Source organism: Symphodus melops (assembly GCF_947650265.1).
Source record: "Symphodus melops genome assembly, chromosome: 1".
Classification (NCBI taxonomy): Eukaryota; Metazoa; Chordata; class Actinopteri; order Labriformes; family Labridae; genus Symphodus; species Symphodus melops.
This window is the reverse complement of record NC_136691.1, coordinates 28,491,894-28,513,174: the sequence shown is the minus strand read 5'-3', so window position 1 is coordinate 28,513,174 and position 21,281 is coordinate 28,491,894. Positions and strand designations below refer to the sequence as shown.

Here is a 21,281-nt window from a genome sequence, read left to right as displayed (position 1 = left end):
TTGTTGTTGACATGAAGATTTAGTGACGTTTATCTGTGATCAACTGAGTTTTCTATCTGGGATCGATTGCTTTTGTCTGCACCAACATGGAATGTTTTCCTCATTCTACTAAAAGCTCTGATGAGGAAACATAGCTGAATCACTCGTGATTTTTTCTCTCCTTTTCAGGTATGTTTATGATCATAAACACAGCTAACATGTCTGAAATAACCTACTAACATGTAGAGAGCTTCATGACGCTGTAGTTTTGATGTTTCAGTGAGCTCAAAGTATGTTTGAAAGATGTTTTACTGTCTTGTGTATTTTGACTCATGCACGTTTATGAGCTCGATAAGAGTTTAATAGTTTTATGTTTGATGAAAAAAAACTTGAGAAAATGATCATTGCAGTAAAAGTACTGTTACTCATTGTTGGTGAAAGAACGTGTACTTCCTACTTCCACCTTTATTCATTTTAAGACAATAGAAATTGTGGAAATGTGTGTTTTTGTACAGTGTGATATTTTTGTAAACACTGAAATGCTTTTGATGAGAAAACAACAGAATCACTCTCATGGTTATTTCTATCCTTTTCAGGGGTGTAACATCGAGCTATTTTGTTATTGATGAGAAGACGAAGAATGCAAACAAGATCATTACATGTATGAGGAATGAGGAAACAAAGTTAAACATTCACAGTGCTGCTCGTCATCCTGGTTTAGAGCAGAGCTTGATAACCCCTCCCTCTCCTGCTCTCAAACAGCCAGCTCCATTCTGACTGAGTATTTCCTGGTTCCCTCCCCTTCAGAGCTTAAGTTTGCAGATGGGTGTAACCAACACGAGCTGACGATCACAGCACAAACAGATCAGAGGTTAATGTAGTTCAGTTCTCAGGAAGTGAAACTCAGACACTTGTTGTCACCTGAGAGGAGAAATGGCGCAGAAAGGAGTTCAGCTTCTCTTGTTCGATCTGTCTGGATCTACTGAAGGATCCAGTGGCTGTTCCCTGTGGACACAGCTACTGCATGAACTGTATTAAAACCCACTGGGATAAAGAGGAGGAGAAGAAAATCTACAGCTGTCCTCAGTGTAGGCAGACCTTCCCAGCGAGGCCTGTCCTGTTGAAAAACACCATGTTAGCAGTTTTAGTGGAGGAGCTGAAGAAGACTCGACCTGAAGATGTGGCCTGTGATTTCTGCACCGAGAGAAAACTGAAAGCCTGTAAGTCTTGTCTACAATGTCTGGCTTCTTACTGTGAGAAACACCTGCAGCCTCATTTTGAAGTGGCTCCACTGAAGAAACACAAGCTGGTGGAGCCCTCCAAGAAGCTCCAGGAGAACGTCTGCTTTCGTCATGATGAGGTGATGAAGATGTTCTGTCGTACTGATCAGCAGTCTATCTGTTATCTCTGCTCTGTGGACGAACATAAAGGCCATGACACAGTCTCGGCTGCAGCAGAGAGGACAGAGAAGCAGAGAGAGCTGGAGGTGAGTCGACAACACATCCAGCAGAGGATCCAACACAGAGAGAAAGATGTGAAGCTGCTCCAACAGGAGGCGGAGGCGAGCAATGTCTCTGCTGATAAAGCAGTGAAGGGCAGTGAGAAGATCTTCACTCAGCTGAGCCGTCTAATGAATCAAAGTCGCTCTGATGTGAAGCAGCAGGTCCGATCCCAGCAGCAAACTGAAGTGAGTCGAGTCAGAGAGCTTCAGGAGAAGCTGCAGCAGGAGATCATTGATCTGAAGAGGAGAGACGCTGAACTGGAGAAGCTCTCACACACACAGGACCACAACCAGTTTCTACACGACTACCCCTCACTGCCACCCCTCTTTGAATCTACACACTCACCCAGCATCAACATCTGTCCTCTGAGGTACTTTGAGGAGGTGACAGCAACTGTGTCAGAAGTCAGAGCTAAACTAGAGGACGTCCTGAGAGAGAACTGGACAAACGTCTCTCTGAGTGTGACTGAAGTGGATGTTTTACTGTCACAACCAGAACCCAAGACCAGAGATGACTTCTTACAGTATTCATGTGACATCACACTGGATCCAAACACAGCAAACACACAGCTGTTATTATCTGATGGGAACAGAAAAGTGACATACAAGGGTCAAGGACAGGCTTATTCTCGTCACCCAGACAGATTCACTGATCTGTGGCAGGTCCTGAGTAAAGAGAGTCTGACTGGACGTTGTTACTGGGAGGTGGAGAGGAGAAGAGGAGTTGGTGTTGCAGTCGCTTACAAGAATATCAGCAGAGCAGGAAGTGGGATTGAATGTGTTTTTGGATGCAATGACAAATCTTGGACTTTATATTGTATCAACAACAGTTATAAGTTTTGGTACAACCATGTCAGCACTCCTCTCTCAGGTCCTCTGTCCTCCAGAGTAGGAGTGTACATGGATCACAGAGCAGGTATTCTGTCCTTCTACAACATCTCTGAAACCATGACTCTCCTCCACAGAGTCCAGACCACATTCACTCAGCCTCTGCATGCTGGACTTTATATTCATTCAGCACCTAGTGCTGAGTTGATGTAGACATAGTTCACTTAAAGGAACAATGTGTTAAACTTTAATACTTTAACTTGATCATTATCAAGTTAAATGTTAGTGAGAGCTGATTGTGGTTACATTGTTCACCTGTCAGTCAAACTTTATGGGTGGTACTTTGACATCCTCTCACTTGTTCTGTAAATGTTTGAGTCTCTTTAAATAACTCTTTAGCTGTTTCTGGTTAGTTACAGAGGCTCTACTGCTCATGAGGATTTTAGTTCAGCTGAACTGACTTTCCTCTGTTGAGAAGAAGAGGGCTACAGTGAAAAATGCTCCAGCTAAGAAATCACCAGCAAAGAAGACTGCACCAAGAAGGCCAAGAAGTAAATCTGCAGACCAGTATTTAAAGCATCAAAGACTCTTTTACGATACACCACAACTTCTACTAAAGAGTCTGTCCTCAAGAATACAATTCTTCTCTAGCCTTCTTTAACCCTAACCCTCTTGTTTTGAATACAATCATGTAATACTGCACACTTATAACCATCACATTTAGTGTAAAAAGGTGCCCTCTAGTGGACGTTTTCGCCAGTGTTTTATAAGTTTTACTTTCAGTTTTGCATTGACTCTGGCCAGAAAACACGTCTCAACTCGTCTCAGTTCTCCTTGACGCTAGTCCCTCCCAGTTGCTGTCTTATGTGAAGTGTGTAGCGCAAGTGTTGGAAAGTGTTTAGGATACATATATTTGATCCTTTCTAGAATATTTGACAATGCATGTTATGTTTGCTGGCTAAGCTCATGCAGCTCAGGTTCGTGTTTAGCACTGTGTGGCAGCTAACTGTGCTACTTCTGTCATGTGCTCTGTGTGACTGTGGCAATATAGAGAATATAGTTCAGTAATGGGTGGTGTTTGAGGAATGTTGTTGATAAGTAATTGTACTGAATGCCTGCATTGTAGCCTTACTTATCTGTTTAATTTGCAGGGTATGCACATCATGGCATTGTTTATGTGATTACATGTGTTCATTTAATATGGTTATTTGTACTTTATTGTTATGTGTATGTTATATACAGAACCACTGAATCGTCAGAAACAAATAAACAAGTGGAAATTAAAGGCGTGTGATTCTCACCTGCAGCGTGTTTTACACTATAGGATCCAGCACAGTTAATGCAGGAAAGCTATAACTTTGTCACAAGTGGTCCTTTGAGTCAGATCCTGAAGTCTACTGCAGTTCAAGATGTCTACTCATGCAGATAAGGATCATGACACAGCCCCCTGCTGTGGATGATCACTGATAAATGGGATTCTTCAGGTGCATCATGGGAGAAGGAGTGCCAGAAACTAAGAAGGGAACAAATCTTTTAGTATCCATGCAGCAGCTCAAACTACAGAATGAGCAGCTCAGAGCCCAGAGTGGGCACAGTGATTCCAGGTTAGAGCATAGCCAGCAACAGAACACAGCTGAAGCAGTGCAACTCCACAGAGAGGTTCAGCACTGATGTGGCACCAAGCCACCACTCCAATGACCCACTTTCCATCAAGAAAGAGAGACACGTCATTCCAGTCAATCGGCCAGGCATGACTATGACTTGGAACGTGCACAGCCTCCAGAGAGACATCTCCACCATTCATTTGGAGACGACCACTCCACCCATTATACACCTCATTCTAGAGGAGATGAACGTGGTTATAGTCCAGAGCTGAGCAGGAGTCGTAGAGAGTGTGGTCATTCTCCAAGGCATCATGTTAACCCAGGAGAGCGTGACTCTCCAGAATGGCCACAACCACACAAGAGCAGACACGTTTCACGTCATGTCAATTACCCTAATGAACGAGACTATTCTCTTGGAAGGTATAGGTACTCACCGGAGTGTCATCACTCCAGACATGGAACATGGAGTCCACCTGGGGGCCAGGAACGGACCTATCGGGGTCCCACAGGATTAAACAGCCACAGTTTACTCCAAGAGAGTTTGGCAGACTGTGACTTGCTCTCAACAACATCCTGCCTCTAGACGTGAGAGAGTGCTTCAAATTCCGGATATTGGACTTCCGGTTGGGTGAGCATGTGAACGCTGCGTAGTCTCTGTTCCTCGTAGCTCTATCTACATTATACTCTTAAAAACTCTTACCTTTTGACACCCCTGCAACTGAAACTGAAGAATAAACATCATTATTCACTGAAGGCTAAAACAAAATGTCGAAATCCTCCAAACCGCAAAAGAAAACCGAAGCAGAAGCCTCTGCCTCATGCGGCTCGACGTGTTTGACTAGCATAGCTAGCCTACTGGAGGATCACAGGGCAAGTATCTCGGCAAGTGTCTCAGCTGACATAAAGAACACGTTTGCTGCTTTGGAGACTAAACTTGTCAAGATGCAGACCACGATTAAGGAACACGGTCAACGCCTCGACTCTGTGGAAACTGAAGCTGAATTGTGTGTTCAACGTATTCAAGTTTTGGAGGAGCAGTGTGCGGCCCTGAAAGATAGCAACGCTAAGCTAGCGGCAAAGGCTATCGATTTGGAGAGTCGGAGCCGCAGGAATAACATCCGCATCATTGGTCTTCCGGAATCCATTGAGGGACCCCGACCCACAAGCTTTTTCTCCGACCTCCTGGTCGAGTTATTAGGTGACGAGACCCTTCAGTCTCCCCCCGAACTGGATCGGGCTCACAGGGCACTCGTCGCTAAGCCACAACCCGGGTCGCGGCCGCGGCCCGTAATCATTCGTCTCCATCGCTACCAGACCAAGGACCTGATAATACGGGAGGCACGCAAGAAACGGGGCACGCTTCAATATCGTGGGTCCCCTGTCCAGATTTTCGAAGATTATGCTCCGGAGGTGGTAAAGGAACGTGTCAAATACCGGGCGGTCATGACCAAGCTGTACAACCTCGCTCTAAGGCCGGCTCTGCTCTTCCCAGCTCGCCTGCAGATAACACTGGATGGCGGAGTAAAGAAGAGGTTCTCATCCCCCGAGGAGGCTGACACCTTCGCGGCTGGCTACCAACGCACCCCGAGAGCTGACTAGCTGCACTGCTAACCAGGTCGGAGTTGGAACGCGAGCCACACTAGCTCTGCTAGCACGGTTTGTTAATAGACTTTACTGACTTCTGTGTAGACCTGGAAGCTAACCGGCTAGCTACAATGCCATCATGTACACCTAATGGATCGTGATGAGAGACATTATATTAAGACTTTTTAAGTTTGTTGTTTATTTGGACGTTTTATGTTAGCAGTGCCTTTCCACCCTGGTTCCTTCATATTGCACTTTTATATATCATCAGGGCACACAAGTTGGCACTTTGTTTGGGGTGTCTTAGGCCCTAAGGTACTGTAATTCATAAGGTTTAATTGGCTATAATGTTCATAGACTACGTCTATAATGGAGGCCCTCAATTCAATTTGTTGTTTGCATCTGAAACTGCATTAGTGTACTAACTTGAGGCTTGGTGCTATTTAGACATGTTGTTTAGACGCAATTAATATCACCAAATCAGATGGGTTTCTATTTTATTATTTATTTTTTCCTGAACACCTATGTTTGTATTTTGCTTAACTATTTAATTTATTGTATTTTTGGAATTTGATGCAACATCAGGTCATTTCAGGGCCTTGTTTGGACGGTTAGACTTTTACAGACTGTTTATCCTTTGTACCAAGGTGGGCCAATATTTCAAAGTGTATTAAGTAGATTATATCTTCTACATACCTAACCATTAACGAGCTATGGGTTCTGAGATGAATCCTGAAGGAGTGAAGACGCAGAAAGGGAAGTACACATTTTTTGTTTTGATTGGTTTGTTATGGGTCATTGGTATGGTGGGAGGGGGAGCAGGGGGGAACTGCCTCGTTTGTGGGGATGTTATTTGGGGAGGGAAGGTTGAAGCTGGAAAGAAGTACCAGCTCCATGGGGGTGCGGGGAGGGGGGACCCCCTTTTTTGGTTCTTTGTCTTTTTATGTCTGTTTCTATATGTCACCATTATTGTTATTATACGATGTGGCTCACGCTCTCGCTGCTCCTTACTCTTATGCTGCTCGCGTCCTAGGATTGTCCAGGAACTTCTGCTGCTCTGTGCTGTGTCATGGCTAGTGTGACCAGTGGGGGGGCGGCTGGCGGACGGGCGGTGAGGATCATCTCTTTAAATACTGGTGGGTTAAACGCGGCAGTTAAACGTACGAAAATCATGACACATATCAAGAACCTCAACGCCGACATAATGTTCCTTCAGGAAACACACCTAAAAAATTCCGATCACCGAAAGTTGGGCAGGCAATGGGTCAGTCAGGTTTTCCACTCCAAATTTAATCTAAAAACTCGAGGCACTGCCATACTAATAAGGAAGAATGTAGACTTCACCCCTACTAGCACTGTTCTAGACTCAGACGGCCGCTACGTGATTATTTCAGGGATACTGTATCAGAAGCCAGTTGTTCTGACGTCAGTCTATGCGCCGAACTGGGACGACCCTAATTTTTTGAAGTTGCTACTGTCTTCTATTCCAAATTTAAATTCCCACACTCTGATCCTTGGGGGGGACATGAACTGTGTCGTGGACCCTATCTTGGATAGATCTAGCTCGCGACCTGCCCCATCCTCAAAAATGTCTCAGACCCTTTCGGCCTTTATGGACCAGTATGGCTATGTCGACCCCTGGCGATTTTCTCACCCCTCTGCCAGACAATATTCCTTTTTCTCGCACGCTCACCGTTCATTCTCTCGGATAGATTATTTTTTAGTTGATAAAACACTTATTCCGTCGATTATTTCCACCTAATACTCCCCTATTACCGTGTCTGACCATTCAACTGTAGTTTTGGATCTTCGCTTTGATCTTAGACCAAAGGAGTTCAGGTCTTGGCGCTTTGACCCACTATTGCTGGCCGATGTGAACTTCTGCAAATATGTTGTTGACTCAGTGAATTTTTTCTGCGAAACTAATAAGACCGATGAAACTTCCCCCTCACTATTATGGGAGACATTGAAGGCTTTCCTTAGAGGTAGAATAATCTCGTACACGTCGCATGCGAACAAGCTGCGTAGGGCTCGCCAGAAGGAATTGGAAAAATCCATAGCGAACCTTGATGCTCTGTTAGCAACCTCCCAATTTACTGACTTGTACAAAGACAGGCTAGGACTTCAAACGGAGCTTGACCTTCTTCTTACTACTGAAGCTGAACGTCTCCGCTCTTTTTACGAACATGATGATAAGGCGGGTCGGCTTCTGGCTCACCAGTTGAAGGCCAGAGTGGCCTCCAACCAGATTGCCCAGGCGCGAGATGAGTCGGGTTCTTTAACATCTGATCCAGACAAGATTAATGATATATTTCGATCATTCTATTCTAAACTGTACACCTCCGGTTCTCCTCATGATGAAGGTAAATTGCGTAATTTTTTTGATAAACTAATTTTGCCAAAGGTCTCGTCTACTGACAGTCAGGCTCTCGATGCTTCTTTGACCCTCTCTGAAGTTAAGGAGGCCATTTGCTCAATGCAAAGTGGCAAATCACCGGGCCCTGACGGATACCCTGTGGAGTTTTATAAGCGATTCTCTGACCTGCTCGCTCCACTCTTACTAGAGATGTTTAACCATTCATGCCACCAGGGCACCTTACCACCCACGCTCATGCAAGCTTCTATCTCTCTCATTCACAAGAAAGACAAGGACCCAGTAAGTTGCGCGTCATATCGGCCAATCTCGCTCCTCTCCGTCAACGTTAAAATTTTGGCTAAAGTTCTGGTCCGTCGTTTGGACACTGTTGTGCCTTCAGTAATCTCAGAGGATCAGACAGGATTCATAAAGGGGAGATATTCTTTTTCTAATGTTAGAAGGCTTCTTGGGATCATTCACACTCCGTCCTCTTCTACTGAGCCTGAAGCTGTAATATCCCTCGACGCCGAGAAGGCCTTCGACAGGGTGGAGTGGCCCTATCTTTTTTTTACTTTGCAACAGTTTGGCTTTAGTGTCAGTTTCATCTCTTGGATTAAGTTACTTTACTCTTCACCCTACGCATCTGTATGCACAAACACACAACGTTCGGTACCTTTTCCTCTTTTTCGCGGCACTAGGCAAGGCTGTCCGCTCTCCCCGCTGCTGTTCGCGCTCGCCATTGAGCCGTTGTCAGTTGCTTTAAAATCAGTCGACGGATTTAAGGGGATCAGGGGGGGGGGGGGGTTGAGCACCGCGTTTCACTGTATGCTGACGATCTCCTTCTTTACGTGAGTGACCCTCTGACAAGTGTTCCACCTATCCTTTCGCTTTTGAACTCTTTTGGCGCCATTTCTGGATACAAATTGAACATTTCAAAAAGTGAATGCCTCCCAATTAACCAGCTGGCCATGGCAATGCCGCCGTCATCCGTACCATTCAAGATAACTAACACAGGAATAAAGTACCTGGGTGTTACAGTCACGCATACCATTCGTACACTCCGTGAAAGGAATTTCACAGCTTTAACCGCTGCAGTCAAATTGGATTTGCAGAGATGGAACTGTTTGCCACTATCCCTGGCGGGAAGGGTACAGTCTATAAAAATGAACGTACTGCCAAGATATTTGTATTTATTCCAGTGTCTCCCCGTTTTTCTTCCTAAGTCCTTTTTTAAATCTGTTAATGACATTATCTCCTCTTTTATTTGGGCTGGTAAGCGTGCGAGAGCGGATAAAACCTTACTCCAAAGGGGTAGACCGGCGGGTGGACTTGGACTACCCAACTTTATCAGCTACTATTGGGCAACTAATGTGCATAAAGTTGTACTCTGGCTTAGTTCACCTCGGTATAGCTGGTGCCAACTGGAGGCTGACTCTTGCTCTTCTTCCCTCCCATCTCTGGTGTGTGGCACTCTCCCTCTCCCTCCCACCAGTTTCACTTCTAACGCGGTGGTGATAAACACACTTAAGATATGGGCTCAGATTAGACGTCACTTTGGGTGGCTCTCTCTTCCTAGGGCGACGCCCATTTGTGACAATTACCTTTTTATGCCAGCTAAGATGGATTCACGATTTATCTCTCTGGAGAGGAGTGGCCTGCGCTGTTTGGGTGATCTGTATGTTGATGGTGTTTTTGCCAGTCTTGGCCAGCTACGTTCTGCATTCAACTTAAAGGACTTAGACTTTTTCAAATATTTTCAACTTCGTGATTTTGCTAGGACTCACACACCGTCATTCCCTCATGCTCCAGACCCCAGTGGCATTGATTTGGTGCTCAAGGCGAGAGTCGTGACAAGAGGTCAAGTTTCCTTCCTCTATAATCTCTTGTTCACAACTAACGAGTCTGCGATAATAAAGATTAAGGCTGATTGGGAAAACGAGCTACAGACCTCTTTCTCTGAGGTTTTCTGGGAAAGGGCGCTTGGGGCAGTTAACTCTTCCTCTAGCTGTGCTAGGCTGTCTCTCATCCAGTTTAAGGTGCTACACAGACTTCACTTTAGTAAACATAAACTCTCCAAAATGTTTCCAGATACAGTTGTTGATACTTGCAGTAGATGTTCCCAGGCTCCTTGCAATCTGACCCACATGTTTTGGTCTTGCTCTAGTTTGGTTACGTACTGGCAGTCCATCTTTAAGTCCATCTCCGACATCTTGGGTCTGACAATCAACCCCTCACCACATATCGCTATTTTTGGTAGGTCTCCTGATAATCTTGCCACCTCGTCCACTCAAGACAATGTTATCGCTTTTACTTCTTTGATTGCCCGTAGAAGGATTCTTCTCCTGTGGAAATCTTCTCAACCTCCTTCCTTTAAGGTATGGCTCCATGACATCTTGTTCCTCCTCAAATTGGAGAAAATTAAGTTCTCTCTTAGGGGATGCTCGGAGAAATTTTACTTTCAATGGAGGCCTCTCCTTGACTATTTTGAAAAACTTTCACCTGACAAAGTATTATAGTAACACCTTATTGCACGTCGATGTCGATCCTGCCCTCTCGGGCCTGTCCGGGGGTTGTGACCTGGACGTGGACAGCGGTCCGGCTATGTCTTTTTCTTCCTTACATAACAGCGGAGTAGTGAGTCTTTTTTATGTCTTATGTTGTTACTTTTCACTTCTGAATAGGTTGTACTGTTTTATTCGCTTCTTTGTTTGTTGATGTTGTGGGATACGTCTATACTCGGTCATTGTATTTTACTTATTTTTTCCCCTTTTTTTTTTTTATTTTTTTTTAATTTTTGTTTTGTTTGTTTCTTCTGATTGCTTGTTTTTGTTTTATTTCTATTTACTTTAATTAAGAGATTTATTTGTTGTCTGGGGGGGTTGTTTGTGGGGATTACAAGTGGGGCCTGTGTTCAGGGCCCTCACACGTTGCTCAGGGAGAAAAAGGAAAATTGTTAACTACATTCTGTTTTGCAATGTATATTTGTTTACATGTATTCGTTTAATAAAAAATGTTGGAAAAAAAAAAAAAAAATCCGGATATTGATGGATCCCTGAAACCCAGAAATGTACATGGGTCCAAAACAATAACTGCACTTATGGACACCCCTGTGCTCGAACATGGTGTCATGGTGACGAGCACAGAAGTCCAACAACAGAACACCGCTCTGGTTCAGATCAGGGAGACCGTTCATCCCAATCACCCCCCTCCAAGTCTCACTGTCGTTGCCCCCGTGGTAAGTGTCCCAGCAGAACAATGGAGGGCCCAGTTGGAGCACTGTCCAGCACCCCTCCCAGGGACTTCAAGAAGGCTGGGTACTCTGAACTGCTGTTCGGTCTGTAGACCGAGACAACATTCAGAGACCTGTCCCCTACCTGAAGACATAGGGACGTGACCCTCTTGTTCACCGGGTTGAACTCCACCACATGGTGGCTGAGCTGTGGGGCTATGAGCAAGCCCACACCACACCACACCGCGGGCAACTCCAGAGAAGTGATGAGTCCAGCCCCTATCAAGGAGCTGGGCTCCAGAGCCCAAGCTGTGCATGGAAGTGAGACATTCCATGTCCCAAAAGCCAGAAGCTGTGTCCGGGGAGCGGGTCGCCGAGGCCCCCGACATCGACTGCCACCTGATCCACATTGCAACTGACCCCTACGGTCTCCTCTGTGTTTGGTGGACCCTCAGGGGGAGGACGGGTTTCCCTTTCGAACTGAGCCCCGCCGAGCTCGACGAGCAAAGGCTCGGCCACCAGGCACTCTCCTATGGGCCCCAACTCCAAGCCTGGCTCCAGGGTGGGGCTCCGGCTGTGTCGGGTGGCATCATGGTCCTTTTCGCTGTTTTCTTCATAATGGTTATTTGAACTGCTTTTGGTCTGACCCGTCACCTTGAACCTGTTTGCCTTCGGAGACCCTACTGGGGGCATAAACCCCCCGACAACATAGCTCCTAGAATCATTCGGGTACTCAAACTCTCCCATCATGATAAGGTAGCAGTTCTGGGGGGAGTCAGTTTTCAAAGTATGAAAAAGTAAATAGGCACGTCATGTTACTGATCGGAGTGCTAATACAGTCAATTGTCACAGCTCCAGGCTAAGTTGTACATTTATTTCTGTTTTCATTCATGTTTCATGTTCTGTGTTTGTGTTTTACTTTGGTTACTTACTCTGTGTCTTGTTTCAGGATTGATCCTACCTCTGTTGTATCCACCCCGCATCAGTATATAGTCTCTGTCTTTCCTTCCCTTTGTGCCAGTTCATATTGTTCTTGTGACCTTTGTTCCAGCTCTGAATTTGTCTTAATATTTCTCCTGACCAGTTTTTGTATTTTAAACCACCTTTAGCCTGCCGTTTTTTGGACACCTTTGCCTGTTTCTGGATCACCATGTACCGAACCTGTTTCAGAATACATTGACTTATCTTCTGCTCCAGTGTATTAACTGTTGTGCATTAGGGTTATTATTTCATGGTTCAGAGTGACAGAACAAACTTGCCATAAATAGACCCAGCTGACTTGGACCCCGTGTGCAACGACATACAGGCAAGGGATTGCCTTGCAAGATGACCAGATTAATATTCTCTGGCACCTTGTGAAGGAACTGACTGAAAGACAGGTGTCTGAGATGGCCAGCTGCAGCAGTCAACTCAATTCATTGATGCAGATGTTGCTCAGGGTAACTTTTCCCTCGAGTGACACAAGTCAAGGCACCCCCAGCAGAGACTCCACCGCCTACAACCACAGCTGTTCATGTCTCATCATCTCTTCATAGATTGAAGTCAAAGTGGGGTCACACACTTTAAAGATATATTTTCCTGCACGATTCTTTATAATGATATTAAGCCCAGTTCTATTTTAAGTCTTTGTTTTTCACTTGTCTGATGTTTGACTTCAGGATGTTCTTTATCATTTTAAGTCATTGTAAGTATGCTGAAGATAAAGATTTTTGTATTTCTGTTGCTCATTCTGTCTCTCAGCATCTACAAAGTCCAGATACTCAACCATTTTATTACAAACGTTTACTCCTAGGTCAAATAGATTCATGTTCTGCATTTTTTTTAAAGGTGGTATTAACAGTGAGACTAGGTAGTGGATACCTGTTATCATTGATAGAGGATTGAATCAATGAATAATTGGTAAGTGGTTAAAATAATCAAAACTGCTTTATAAACCTGTCCTAAGACACTGTTCGTAGTGTGTTACTGTCAATGGTAAAAATGACAAAAAGTTCATCACTATGCAGATGATAAACTTGTCTTTATACCAAAATATGTCTTACTTGTGTTGTTGGTCAATTATGGGTCTTTGAATCTTTATTTATTCTTCTCTTCATGAACTGCTAAATAAAGGTTTAGAGATTGTATGGAAAAAAACATTGTTTTAGTCGTACTACCCATAATCCTCTGCTTGTAAAGAGTGTAGTGTTTGAGTGCTTTTACAATAATAATCCAAACCATTGATTTTTAAGGTCTTTATCATGTCTGAGCTGCTTCAGTGAAGTGTGTCAGTTTCTGCATAAGCTTCCAGCTGTAGCAGTCAGTTCAGTTTCTGTGCAGTCTGACTGAGGGAGATTTTTGTACAATGCTTTTTCACTGTGTCAACACCCACTGACTGATGTTATGTACACTCTGACAGTAGTAAACTGCAGCATCTTCAGTCTGGACTCCACTGATGGTCAGAATGAAGGCAGAGTTTGATCCACTGCCTGAAAAACCACCTGGAATCCCTGATACTCGAGTGCTTGCAGCATATATAAGCAGTTTAGGAGTTCCTCCATCTTTCTGTTGGTACCAGGCTAAATGGTGGTAGATGTTATAGACATGAACATTCTGAATGGTCCTACATGAGATGGAGACGGAGGCTCCCAAAGCAGAGCTCACTGCTGCAGGCTGAGTCAGTGTGACCTGTCCTCTGGACTCTGAGGATACAGAGACAAAAACAGAAAGCAGCGTCAGGGTTTAGTGGGCTTCATTTCAGAGGGACGGATGTTCATAGAGGAGAGGAGTTTGATTCTCTGGACTTTACCTGTGAAGCAGCAGCAGAGGAGGAGAGTCCAGATGAGGACGAAGAGCAAAGTCATGTTTTTGATGAGGAGGAGGAGGACGACGAGGATTTCTGTTGTGATGAAGGACAACTGTCAGTCATCCAGTGTTCAAGTGACAGGACTATAAACTCTCCCAGAGCACTGGAGCATGGTGCTGCTGATGCAAAGTGGCTCTCTATGGAAATGTTCTGACTGACTCCAACAGTGATCACTCTCATTACTCTGATTATCAAGCAATCAATTTATAATACAATTAATCTGAAATCTTTCAAAACAAATGTAACTTGATTTCATGTTCGCACTTCTAGAATCATTTATTCTGACACAAATGACGAGCTGTAATTAATGATGTTCTTGAGAAAATGATTTTAAAATAAATCAAAGATGTAAATATCTCAAAGAAAGATTTTTTTTTTTAATTTCTTCTAATCTTTTTAAATCCTGTTTTCATTTGGTGTCAGAGGTGTTGTAGGCAGAGACTCATTGAGGTGTCTGTGTTTTGTGTCAGAGTCAGAGAGCCGTGTCTCTACAGACAGAGGTTTTTGTACGATGACTCCATCAGTTTGTATCACTGTGGTACACATTCGGTGGAGGAACCAGACTGGATATTGGAAGTAAGTCACATCTTCATCTTTTAAATTCAATCAGTAAGTTATTCTGCTGTCTTTTGTCTTCATATTAAAGCCTGGAGGAAAAGAAAATACTGAGCTTTATTCTTAAATGGCTTGTTTTAGAAAGAATAAAGACAAAGGTTGACTTGAAAGGATTTCAGTTTCAAACAGAAACACAAAGTGAATTTAAATGAAGTGTGAATTTAAATGTGACATGTTTGAAGCCAGAGTTGATTTTGAGGTGATTTTCAGTGTCATGGTAAGGTGACATGTGGCGTTGTGCTAGTTTGAGTTCAGTGTGTTAAAGTCAGAGAGCCGTGTGTCTCTTCAGTCAGAGGTTTTTGTACGGCTGCTCAATGACTGTACCACTGTGGTGAACGTTTGGTGGAGGAACCAGACTGGATGTTGGAAGTAAGTTTCTGTATGATTATCAAACCTAATATTAAAATACAGGTTTTTATATTTGATCCAAATGAATCACACTTTGACCACCTCAACAACAGATGCTAAATAATCTTCTATTCAGGTTTTTCTAACAATCGATTTGGACGCCTTAATGGCTGAAACAACTGAAAGAAAATGATCAAATCAGCTTTATTTACAGAAAATGTTAATGGCCAGGAGTTTAAAATGTCTAGTGGTTTATGTTTATCAAAAGAAAAGAGAGGAGAGAATCTACATGAATGTGTTTTAGAGCAAAGAAATATTGTAAATCTGTTAAATAAAGCGTGATATCATCAGCATAGAGAGATATCAAATCAGTGCTACTGCAATTCAAACACTGAAAAAACTACAAAGTAGATTTATTAAGTTGATATTTATATGTATGTCTAATATATAGCTTAATCTGTTAAAATGTTTCTCTTTTTATTCATAATATTTGTCATCGTTGAACTCTGATGAACTCTTATCGTGTTTTTATCGGTCCTGCTTTACTGTGAAGCTTCATTCAGGACAGTTTGATTTCTCTCACACTGAAACATAAACAGGTTGAAATTTAACAAACTGAAGTGTTTTAAAATGTTTTTATAACATACATTTTCTGATAACTTTTTAAGGTTTTTATTTGACTGATTTGAATGAATCGAACAAAACAAACGTAAAGAACAGTGTTTGAAAATGTTCATAATCTTTGACCTTTTCATGAAATTCTTCTGATTTGAATTCACATTAAGAACATTTGTTTGTCTTCAGTTGATTTTGGCTTTTGCTATGAATATTTTTTTAAAATGGGTTGTTATATTGGATTATTCTGCTGTGGTATTGTTGTAATGTTTTAGATTTGATTGAGATGTAGTTGAAATCTATTTCAGGTCTTTCTGTGTCATGTTCTCTGTGTCCTGATGTGCATGAGAGGCTTCTTAAAGGGAAGTGAAACAATGTGTGAGTGAGTGACCACTGGAGCAGAAAGAAACATCTGACAGAAACTCCTAAAAAAAGAAAATCAACTCTCAGACATTAAAGGTGTCCTATATGGTGTGGTGTTTGATTGACAGCTGTGTGCTCCCTGTCCTCTAATCTGATTGGTGTCTCCTGTAGGAGCTGATGTGCCTCCCACCCTGACGGTGCTGCCCCCCTCCAATGAGGAGCTGCAGCTGGGGAAGGCCACGCTCATGTGCCTGGCCAACAAGGGCTTCCCCTCAGGCTGGAGTCTGGCCTGGAAGGTCAACAGCAGCAGCAGCAGCAGCTGGGAGGAGAGCAGGAGCCCTGCCGTGCTGGAGAAGGACGCTCTCTACAGCTGGAGCAGTACCCTTAGGCTCTCTGCAGACCAGTGGAGGAAGGTGGGCTCTGTGACCTGTGAGGCCACCCAAGGCTCCCAGACTCCAGTCACAAAGATTCTGAGTCGAGACCAGTGTTCCCAGTAATGACTCACTGGGACTCTGCTGCTGGTTTTACTGATACTCTAACTCTGCAGCGCTCTCTCTTTATTTCATGATTCAAGAGAATAAATATTAGCTTGTTGCTTCACATGTGTGTGTATTGTTTCCTGATAATCTGTTCATTAAATCACTGAGAAACACACTTTTTGTCTTTTTCAATTATTTAAAATGTATCAAAACGACTTCATCAACGATCACAGTCAGATCATTTTTACAGAATGTAACATGAAATAAAACAAATGTTGTATCATGTAAGTTCCTCATAATAAAATTTCTAATTAAATAATGCAGGAATCATAAACGTTGAATTAATTTCAGAGAGATACAACCTCAAGGACAGCTGCTAAAAAATATAATAATTCATGAGGTTTGTCTAACAATCGATATGAATGCCTTCATGGTTCAAAGAACTGAAAGAAAATCCTCAAATCAGCTTTCTTTACAGAAAATGTTAATGACCAGGACTTTAACATGTCTAGTGGTTCATGTTTATAAAAAGAAAAGAGAGGACAGAAGCTAAATTAATGTGCTTTAGCTCAAAGAAATATTGCAAATCAGTTTGATAAAGTGTGATATCATCAGCATAGAGACATATCAAATAGGTGCTACTGCAATTCAAACACTGACAAAACTACAAAATTGATTTATTAAGATAAAATGTTCATGTGTGTCTGAAAATAGACAGTAGATACATCCTACAGATGGGCTGGGACTCATCAACAGTAATGTTTTCTGAGTTCTTTGAGTGTTTCGGTTCTCACAACATCATTCAGCCTAGGCGACACAGCAGCAATATTCAAGAATCCAATCAAATCAAACAAACTTTATTTATCCGTTAGGAACTTCGTTGCAGGGAAAGCGCCAGTACAGAAACATAAGAGACAACACACACAACATTCACACATTCAAATTCTGATGGTCATGAAGTCCCTAATAAATAGCTTAATAAAAAGAAAACAATAACAGATTAAAAGCAGTGGTAGAGTAAGAACAATAGGTAAAAAAAAAAGTGATCACAGTCAACCATTTAACAGGCGGATGGAGGAGGGGAGGAAGCTGGAGCTGGCCCTCTTTGTCCTCAGTGGGAGCGCCCTGTACCTGAGAGCCCTGAAGGCAGCAGAGTGTAGGGAGGGTGCAGGGTGTGTGAAGGGTCAGTGGAGATCTGGGTGCCTTTGCTCAGGACTCTGCTGTTGTAGATGTTAGTGAGTGACTGCTGTTCCTGACCAATGATTTTACTGCTTATTTTGATGATTTTACTAAGAGTGTTGAGGTGAGTGAGAGTGAGTGAACCAAACCAGGCGGTGATGTTGAATGTGAGGATGGATTCAATGAAACATTTGTAGAAAACTGCGAGAATGGATTGGTGAACCTGAAGTTTGCTGAGCTTACGGAGAAAAAACAGTTGACATTTAGAAAAATTTGTTCAGAGTTGAGTTGAAATGTAAGTTTATGGTCGATTATGGAGCCAAGATACTTATATGAGGTAACCTTATTGAATATTTCATTACTGACTGTAAGTGAGGGTGTGGTGAAATGGTCATGGTGGAAGTACATGATCATTTCTTTGGTCTTAGATGTGTTCAGATCTAGACAGTTGTCCCTGCACCACAGTGAAAATGAGTCCAGTTCTGTTTGCAGTAGTCCGGCAGTGTTTGTGGTGTCCATGATTACTGTGTCATCTGATACTTGATATAGGTTATTCCCAGAGAAGTGGAGAGATGACCAAACCTTGAGGTGAACCGGTTGATATTGTCCGAACAGTGCTGAGGTGACCGTTCACCCTGACCCTCTGATCCCTCTCTGTGAGGAAGGAGAGGACCCAGAGAATGAGGTGGGGGTTGGCATCCATCTGGACAGCTTGCGTCCCATGAGGTGTGGTTGCATGGTATTAAATGCACTCGAGAAGTCCACAAAGACCAGGCTGACGTGGGACTTGGGCTTTTCCAGGTGGGTTATGGCACCATGCAGCAAGGTGAGTACGGCATCATCTACCCCTCTGCGTGGCTGGTAAGCAAACTGCTGTGGGTCAGAGTGCACCCCTACATCGGCCTGCAGCTGGGCCATGACGAGCCTTTCAAAGCTCTTCATGACCAGTGATGTCAGAGCCACAGGCCGATAGTCATTGTTGGTACCAGGGTTGCTCTTCTTCGCCACAGGGCAGATGATGGAGGTCTTCCACATTGATGGAATGGAGTGCTCAGCCAGAGAGCAGTTGAACAGCGAGCAGAAGACTCCAGCTAGCTGACTGCAACAAACTTTCAGCAGGCGCCCACTGATGTAATCCAGTCCAGGGGACTTGTTGGGCTTAATCCGTTTCAGCGAGTGCTCCACATCTGCAGGCAGCAACTGTAGGTCCTCAGTGGACTGAAGCATAGAGATGAGCTCTGCAGTGAGCTCCTCCCTCTCCTTGGTGTAGTCACACTGATCAAACCTGCAATAAAAGTTGTTAAGATCCTCTGCCATGCGGACAGACACCTCTGCAGGGAGCCCAGATGAGGCGGAGTTGGAGGGGAGCCCAGCCAGGGTTTTCACGCCCTGCCAAGCATCCCTGGCCTTTCCATTGTTAAAAAGCCTCTCCACCCTGTCTTTATACGCTCTTTTGGCTGTTTTTATTTCTTTATTCAGTCTATTTTGGATGCGTTTACCTTCCTGTTTGTTTCCTGAGTTAAATGCTATTTTCTTTTCATTCAGGGTAGTTTTGAGTGATTTCGTTATCCGGGGCATATTATTTGAAAACACTTTAACTGTTCTAACAGGGACCAACATCTCTGCACAGAAGGTGATGTATGATGTTACTGCATCAGTGGCCTCCTCTAAAGTGTTGCCCTCTGTGAACACCTCCCACAGTGTACAGTCAAAACAGCCCTGAAGGGTCTCCTGCACTACACTGCCCCCCTGTTGGACCTGTTTCTTAACTACACCTTCTCTCTGTAGTTTGGTGCGGTATACTGGGACTATAGGTGGACAACATTGTGGTCTGCAGTACTGAGTGGTGGTTTTTTAAAAGCTCTGTATGTGTCTTTGACATTGCCATAGCAGAGGTCAATTGTTTTATCGCCCCTGGTGGCACAGGTGACATACTGGTGGTAAGTGGGGAGAGTCTTATTCAGTCTACATCCATTAAAATCCCAGAGAACAAACACAGGAGAGGCAATCTCAAGCTTGTAGACGCAAGACGCAACGGCTTCTGACGCGCGTGTCACATTACCCGATGGAGGGATGTACACGAGCACAAGCGCGAGCTGACCAAACTCACGGGGAAGGTATTTGGGTCTAAAAGTTAGTGCGAGCAGTTCCACATCAGCTGTGCAGCTGGAGTCTATGACAGTGGCCGTCCTACTCCACGCCTGATTGACATACACACAGACCCCGCCTCCGTGCCTCTTCCGGCTACTCACAGTGTCCTGGTCCAAGCGAAAGGGAGACCCAACGCCGGTGAGGGAGAGCTGTGAGTCCAGGATGGTGCTGTCAAGCCAGGTCTCCGTAACGCAGATCAGACCCGCGTCCTTATATGCCCACTGACACGAGATGTTGGCATGTAGCTCGTCCAGTTTGTTGCGGAGTGACCGGACATTGGCGAGCAGGATAGATGGTAGCGGTGGACTCTTGGATGTACGGGAAAGATCCTTCAGCCTCTCCTTAGCGCCTCCCCTCCTTCCCCGCTTCCTCCTCTGGGCAGTCCGGCTGCCAGCTCCACGTTGGCTCGGTAGAATCTCGGTCCAGTTTTGTAGACCCGCTGGAACTGGGTAGTCCACGTCCCGCAGAAATAACAGCTCCTCCCAATTGTACCGCAGTGTTTGACTTCCACGATTGGCTTCAAACGCGAGCAGGGGACCCACAGTGAACCAGGTTAGCAGTAGCAGCGCAGGTACCCACTTCCTCATTGTGACAGGAAGCACAAAGTTTGATAAAATAGAGGTGATGGAAGTTCGATCACGCACAGATCAGTTTCTGATGATCAAGCGTACATTCAGGAACAGAATACCAATCAGAATCACACGATTAGACGAAAGGATTCACAGCTTTGCAACAAACAAACAGCCAGCACTCAGGACGCTCCTCGGTTTGTCGCCATCACAGCGCCACCATAGACCACCCTTTTAATTCACGGCCATGAGGAGGATTTGTCTGCTGCGTGTGTTGCAGTCCTGATGGCTGTTCTCCTGAGAAACCCTCTCACGTCCAGCAGGGTGGAGACTGGGGAGAGAGCGGCCTGTAAAGCTTTTGCTGCTTACTTCGACCCACATTATCCTCGAGAAGCCTCTGGTATTTGGCCAGCTTCCTTTCAAAAGCTTCCTCAATATGTTCTTCCCAAGGCACAGTCAATTCTATCAGTGCAAGTTGTCTGGAGACCTGTGATTTATGTGTGTCCAGTTTATGTTCTTGTTCCTGTGTTAAGCAGCTGTCTCTCTCTCACAGCTTGTTGTTCTTGTCTCAATGCTATTTCTAGATATTAAAAATCTGTTCAAATAAATTCTTCTCGTCTTTTATCACAAACTGTCCACATATTTTTCCTCATAATGGAGCCAGTAACCACTCCATTATAATTGAGTAAAAACACATAATGAGTAGACATAAACTCTGTTTTTAAACACAGACTGAGCTCCTCAATATGTTTTGTGATTTTATAAATTCCAAAATGCCTGTAAACTTTATTCTGCTTTGGTCTCTAAAGATGAATTTGTAATGATGAACAAACCCATCATTAGGACCCACTAGGGTGTGAGAGACCCAAGGAGAGTCCCCTCCAGGTAACGGCTGCGAAAGAGGCCTTTCCAGTATTAACAGCCTATGATCTGACCATAGAGGGGAATGACTTCAAAACTGTAATAACTCAATAACTTTAAAGATAAACTGAAAACTGTGTATTTCTTTAACCGCTCCTAATAACCAATAGTGATG

The 21,281-nt window shown here is 44.0% G+C and overlaps 2 protein-coding genes and 1 gene segment (V, D, J or C); all 3 read left to right on the top strand.

Moving 5' to 3' along the window:
- The first annotated feature begins 757 nt into the window (after positions 1-757).
- Positions 758-21,281, top strand: part of LOC306830249 (tripartite motif-containing protein 16-like) — a 65,714-nt gene continuing 45,190 nt past the window's right edge. Inside the window, exon 1 of the mRNA XM_079353619.1 lies at positions 758-770. The gene's annotated coding sequence lies outside the window, so the exon portion shown is untranslated. The remainder of the gene's footprint in view (positions 771-21,281) is intronic.
- LOC306822165 (tripartite motif-containing protein 16-like) lies at positions 907-2,521 on the top strand (the record flags this gene model as incomplete). Its single annotated transcript, XM_079340970.1, is given in 2 exon segments — positions 907-932; positions 934-2,521. Coding segments are annotated over 2 exon segments (1,608 nt in total). The 5' UTR covers positions 907-912.
- On the top strand, positions 15,843-16,364 carry LOC306821367 (Ig kappa-b4 chain C region-like). The segment is given in 2 exons: positions 15,843-15,870; positions 16,039-16,364.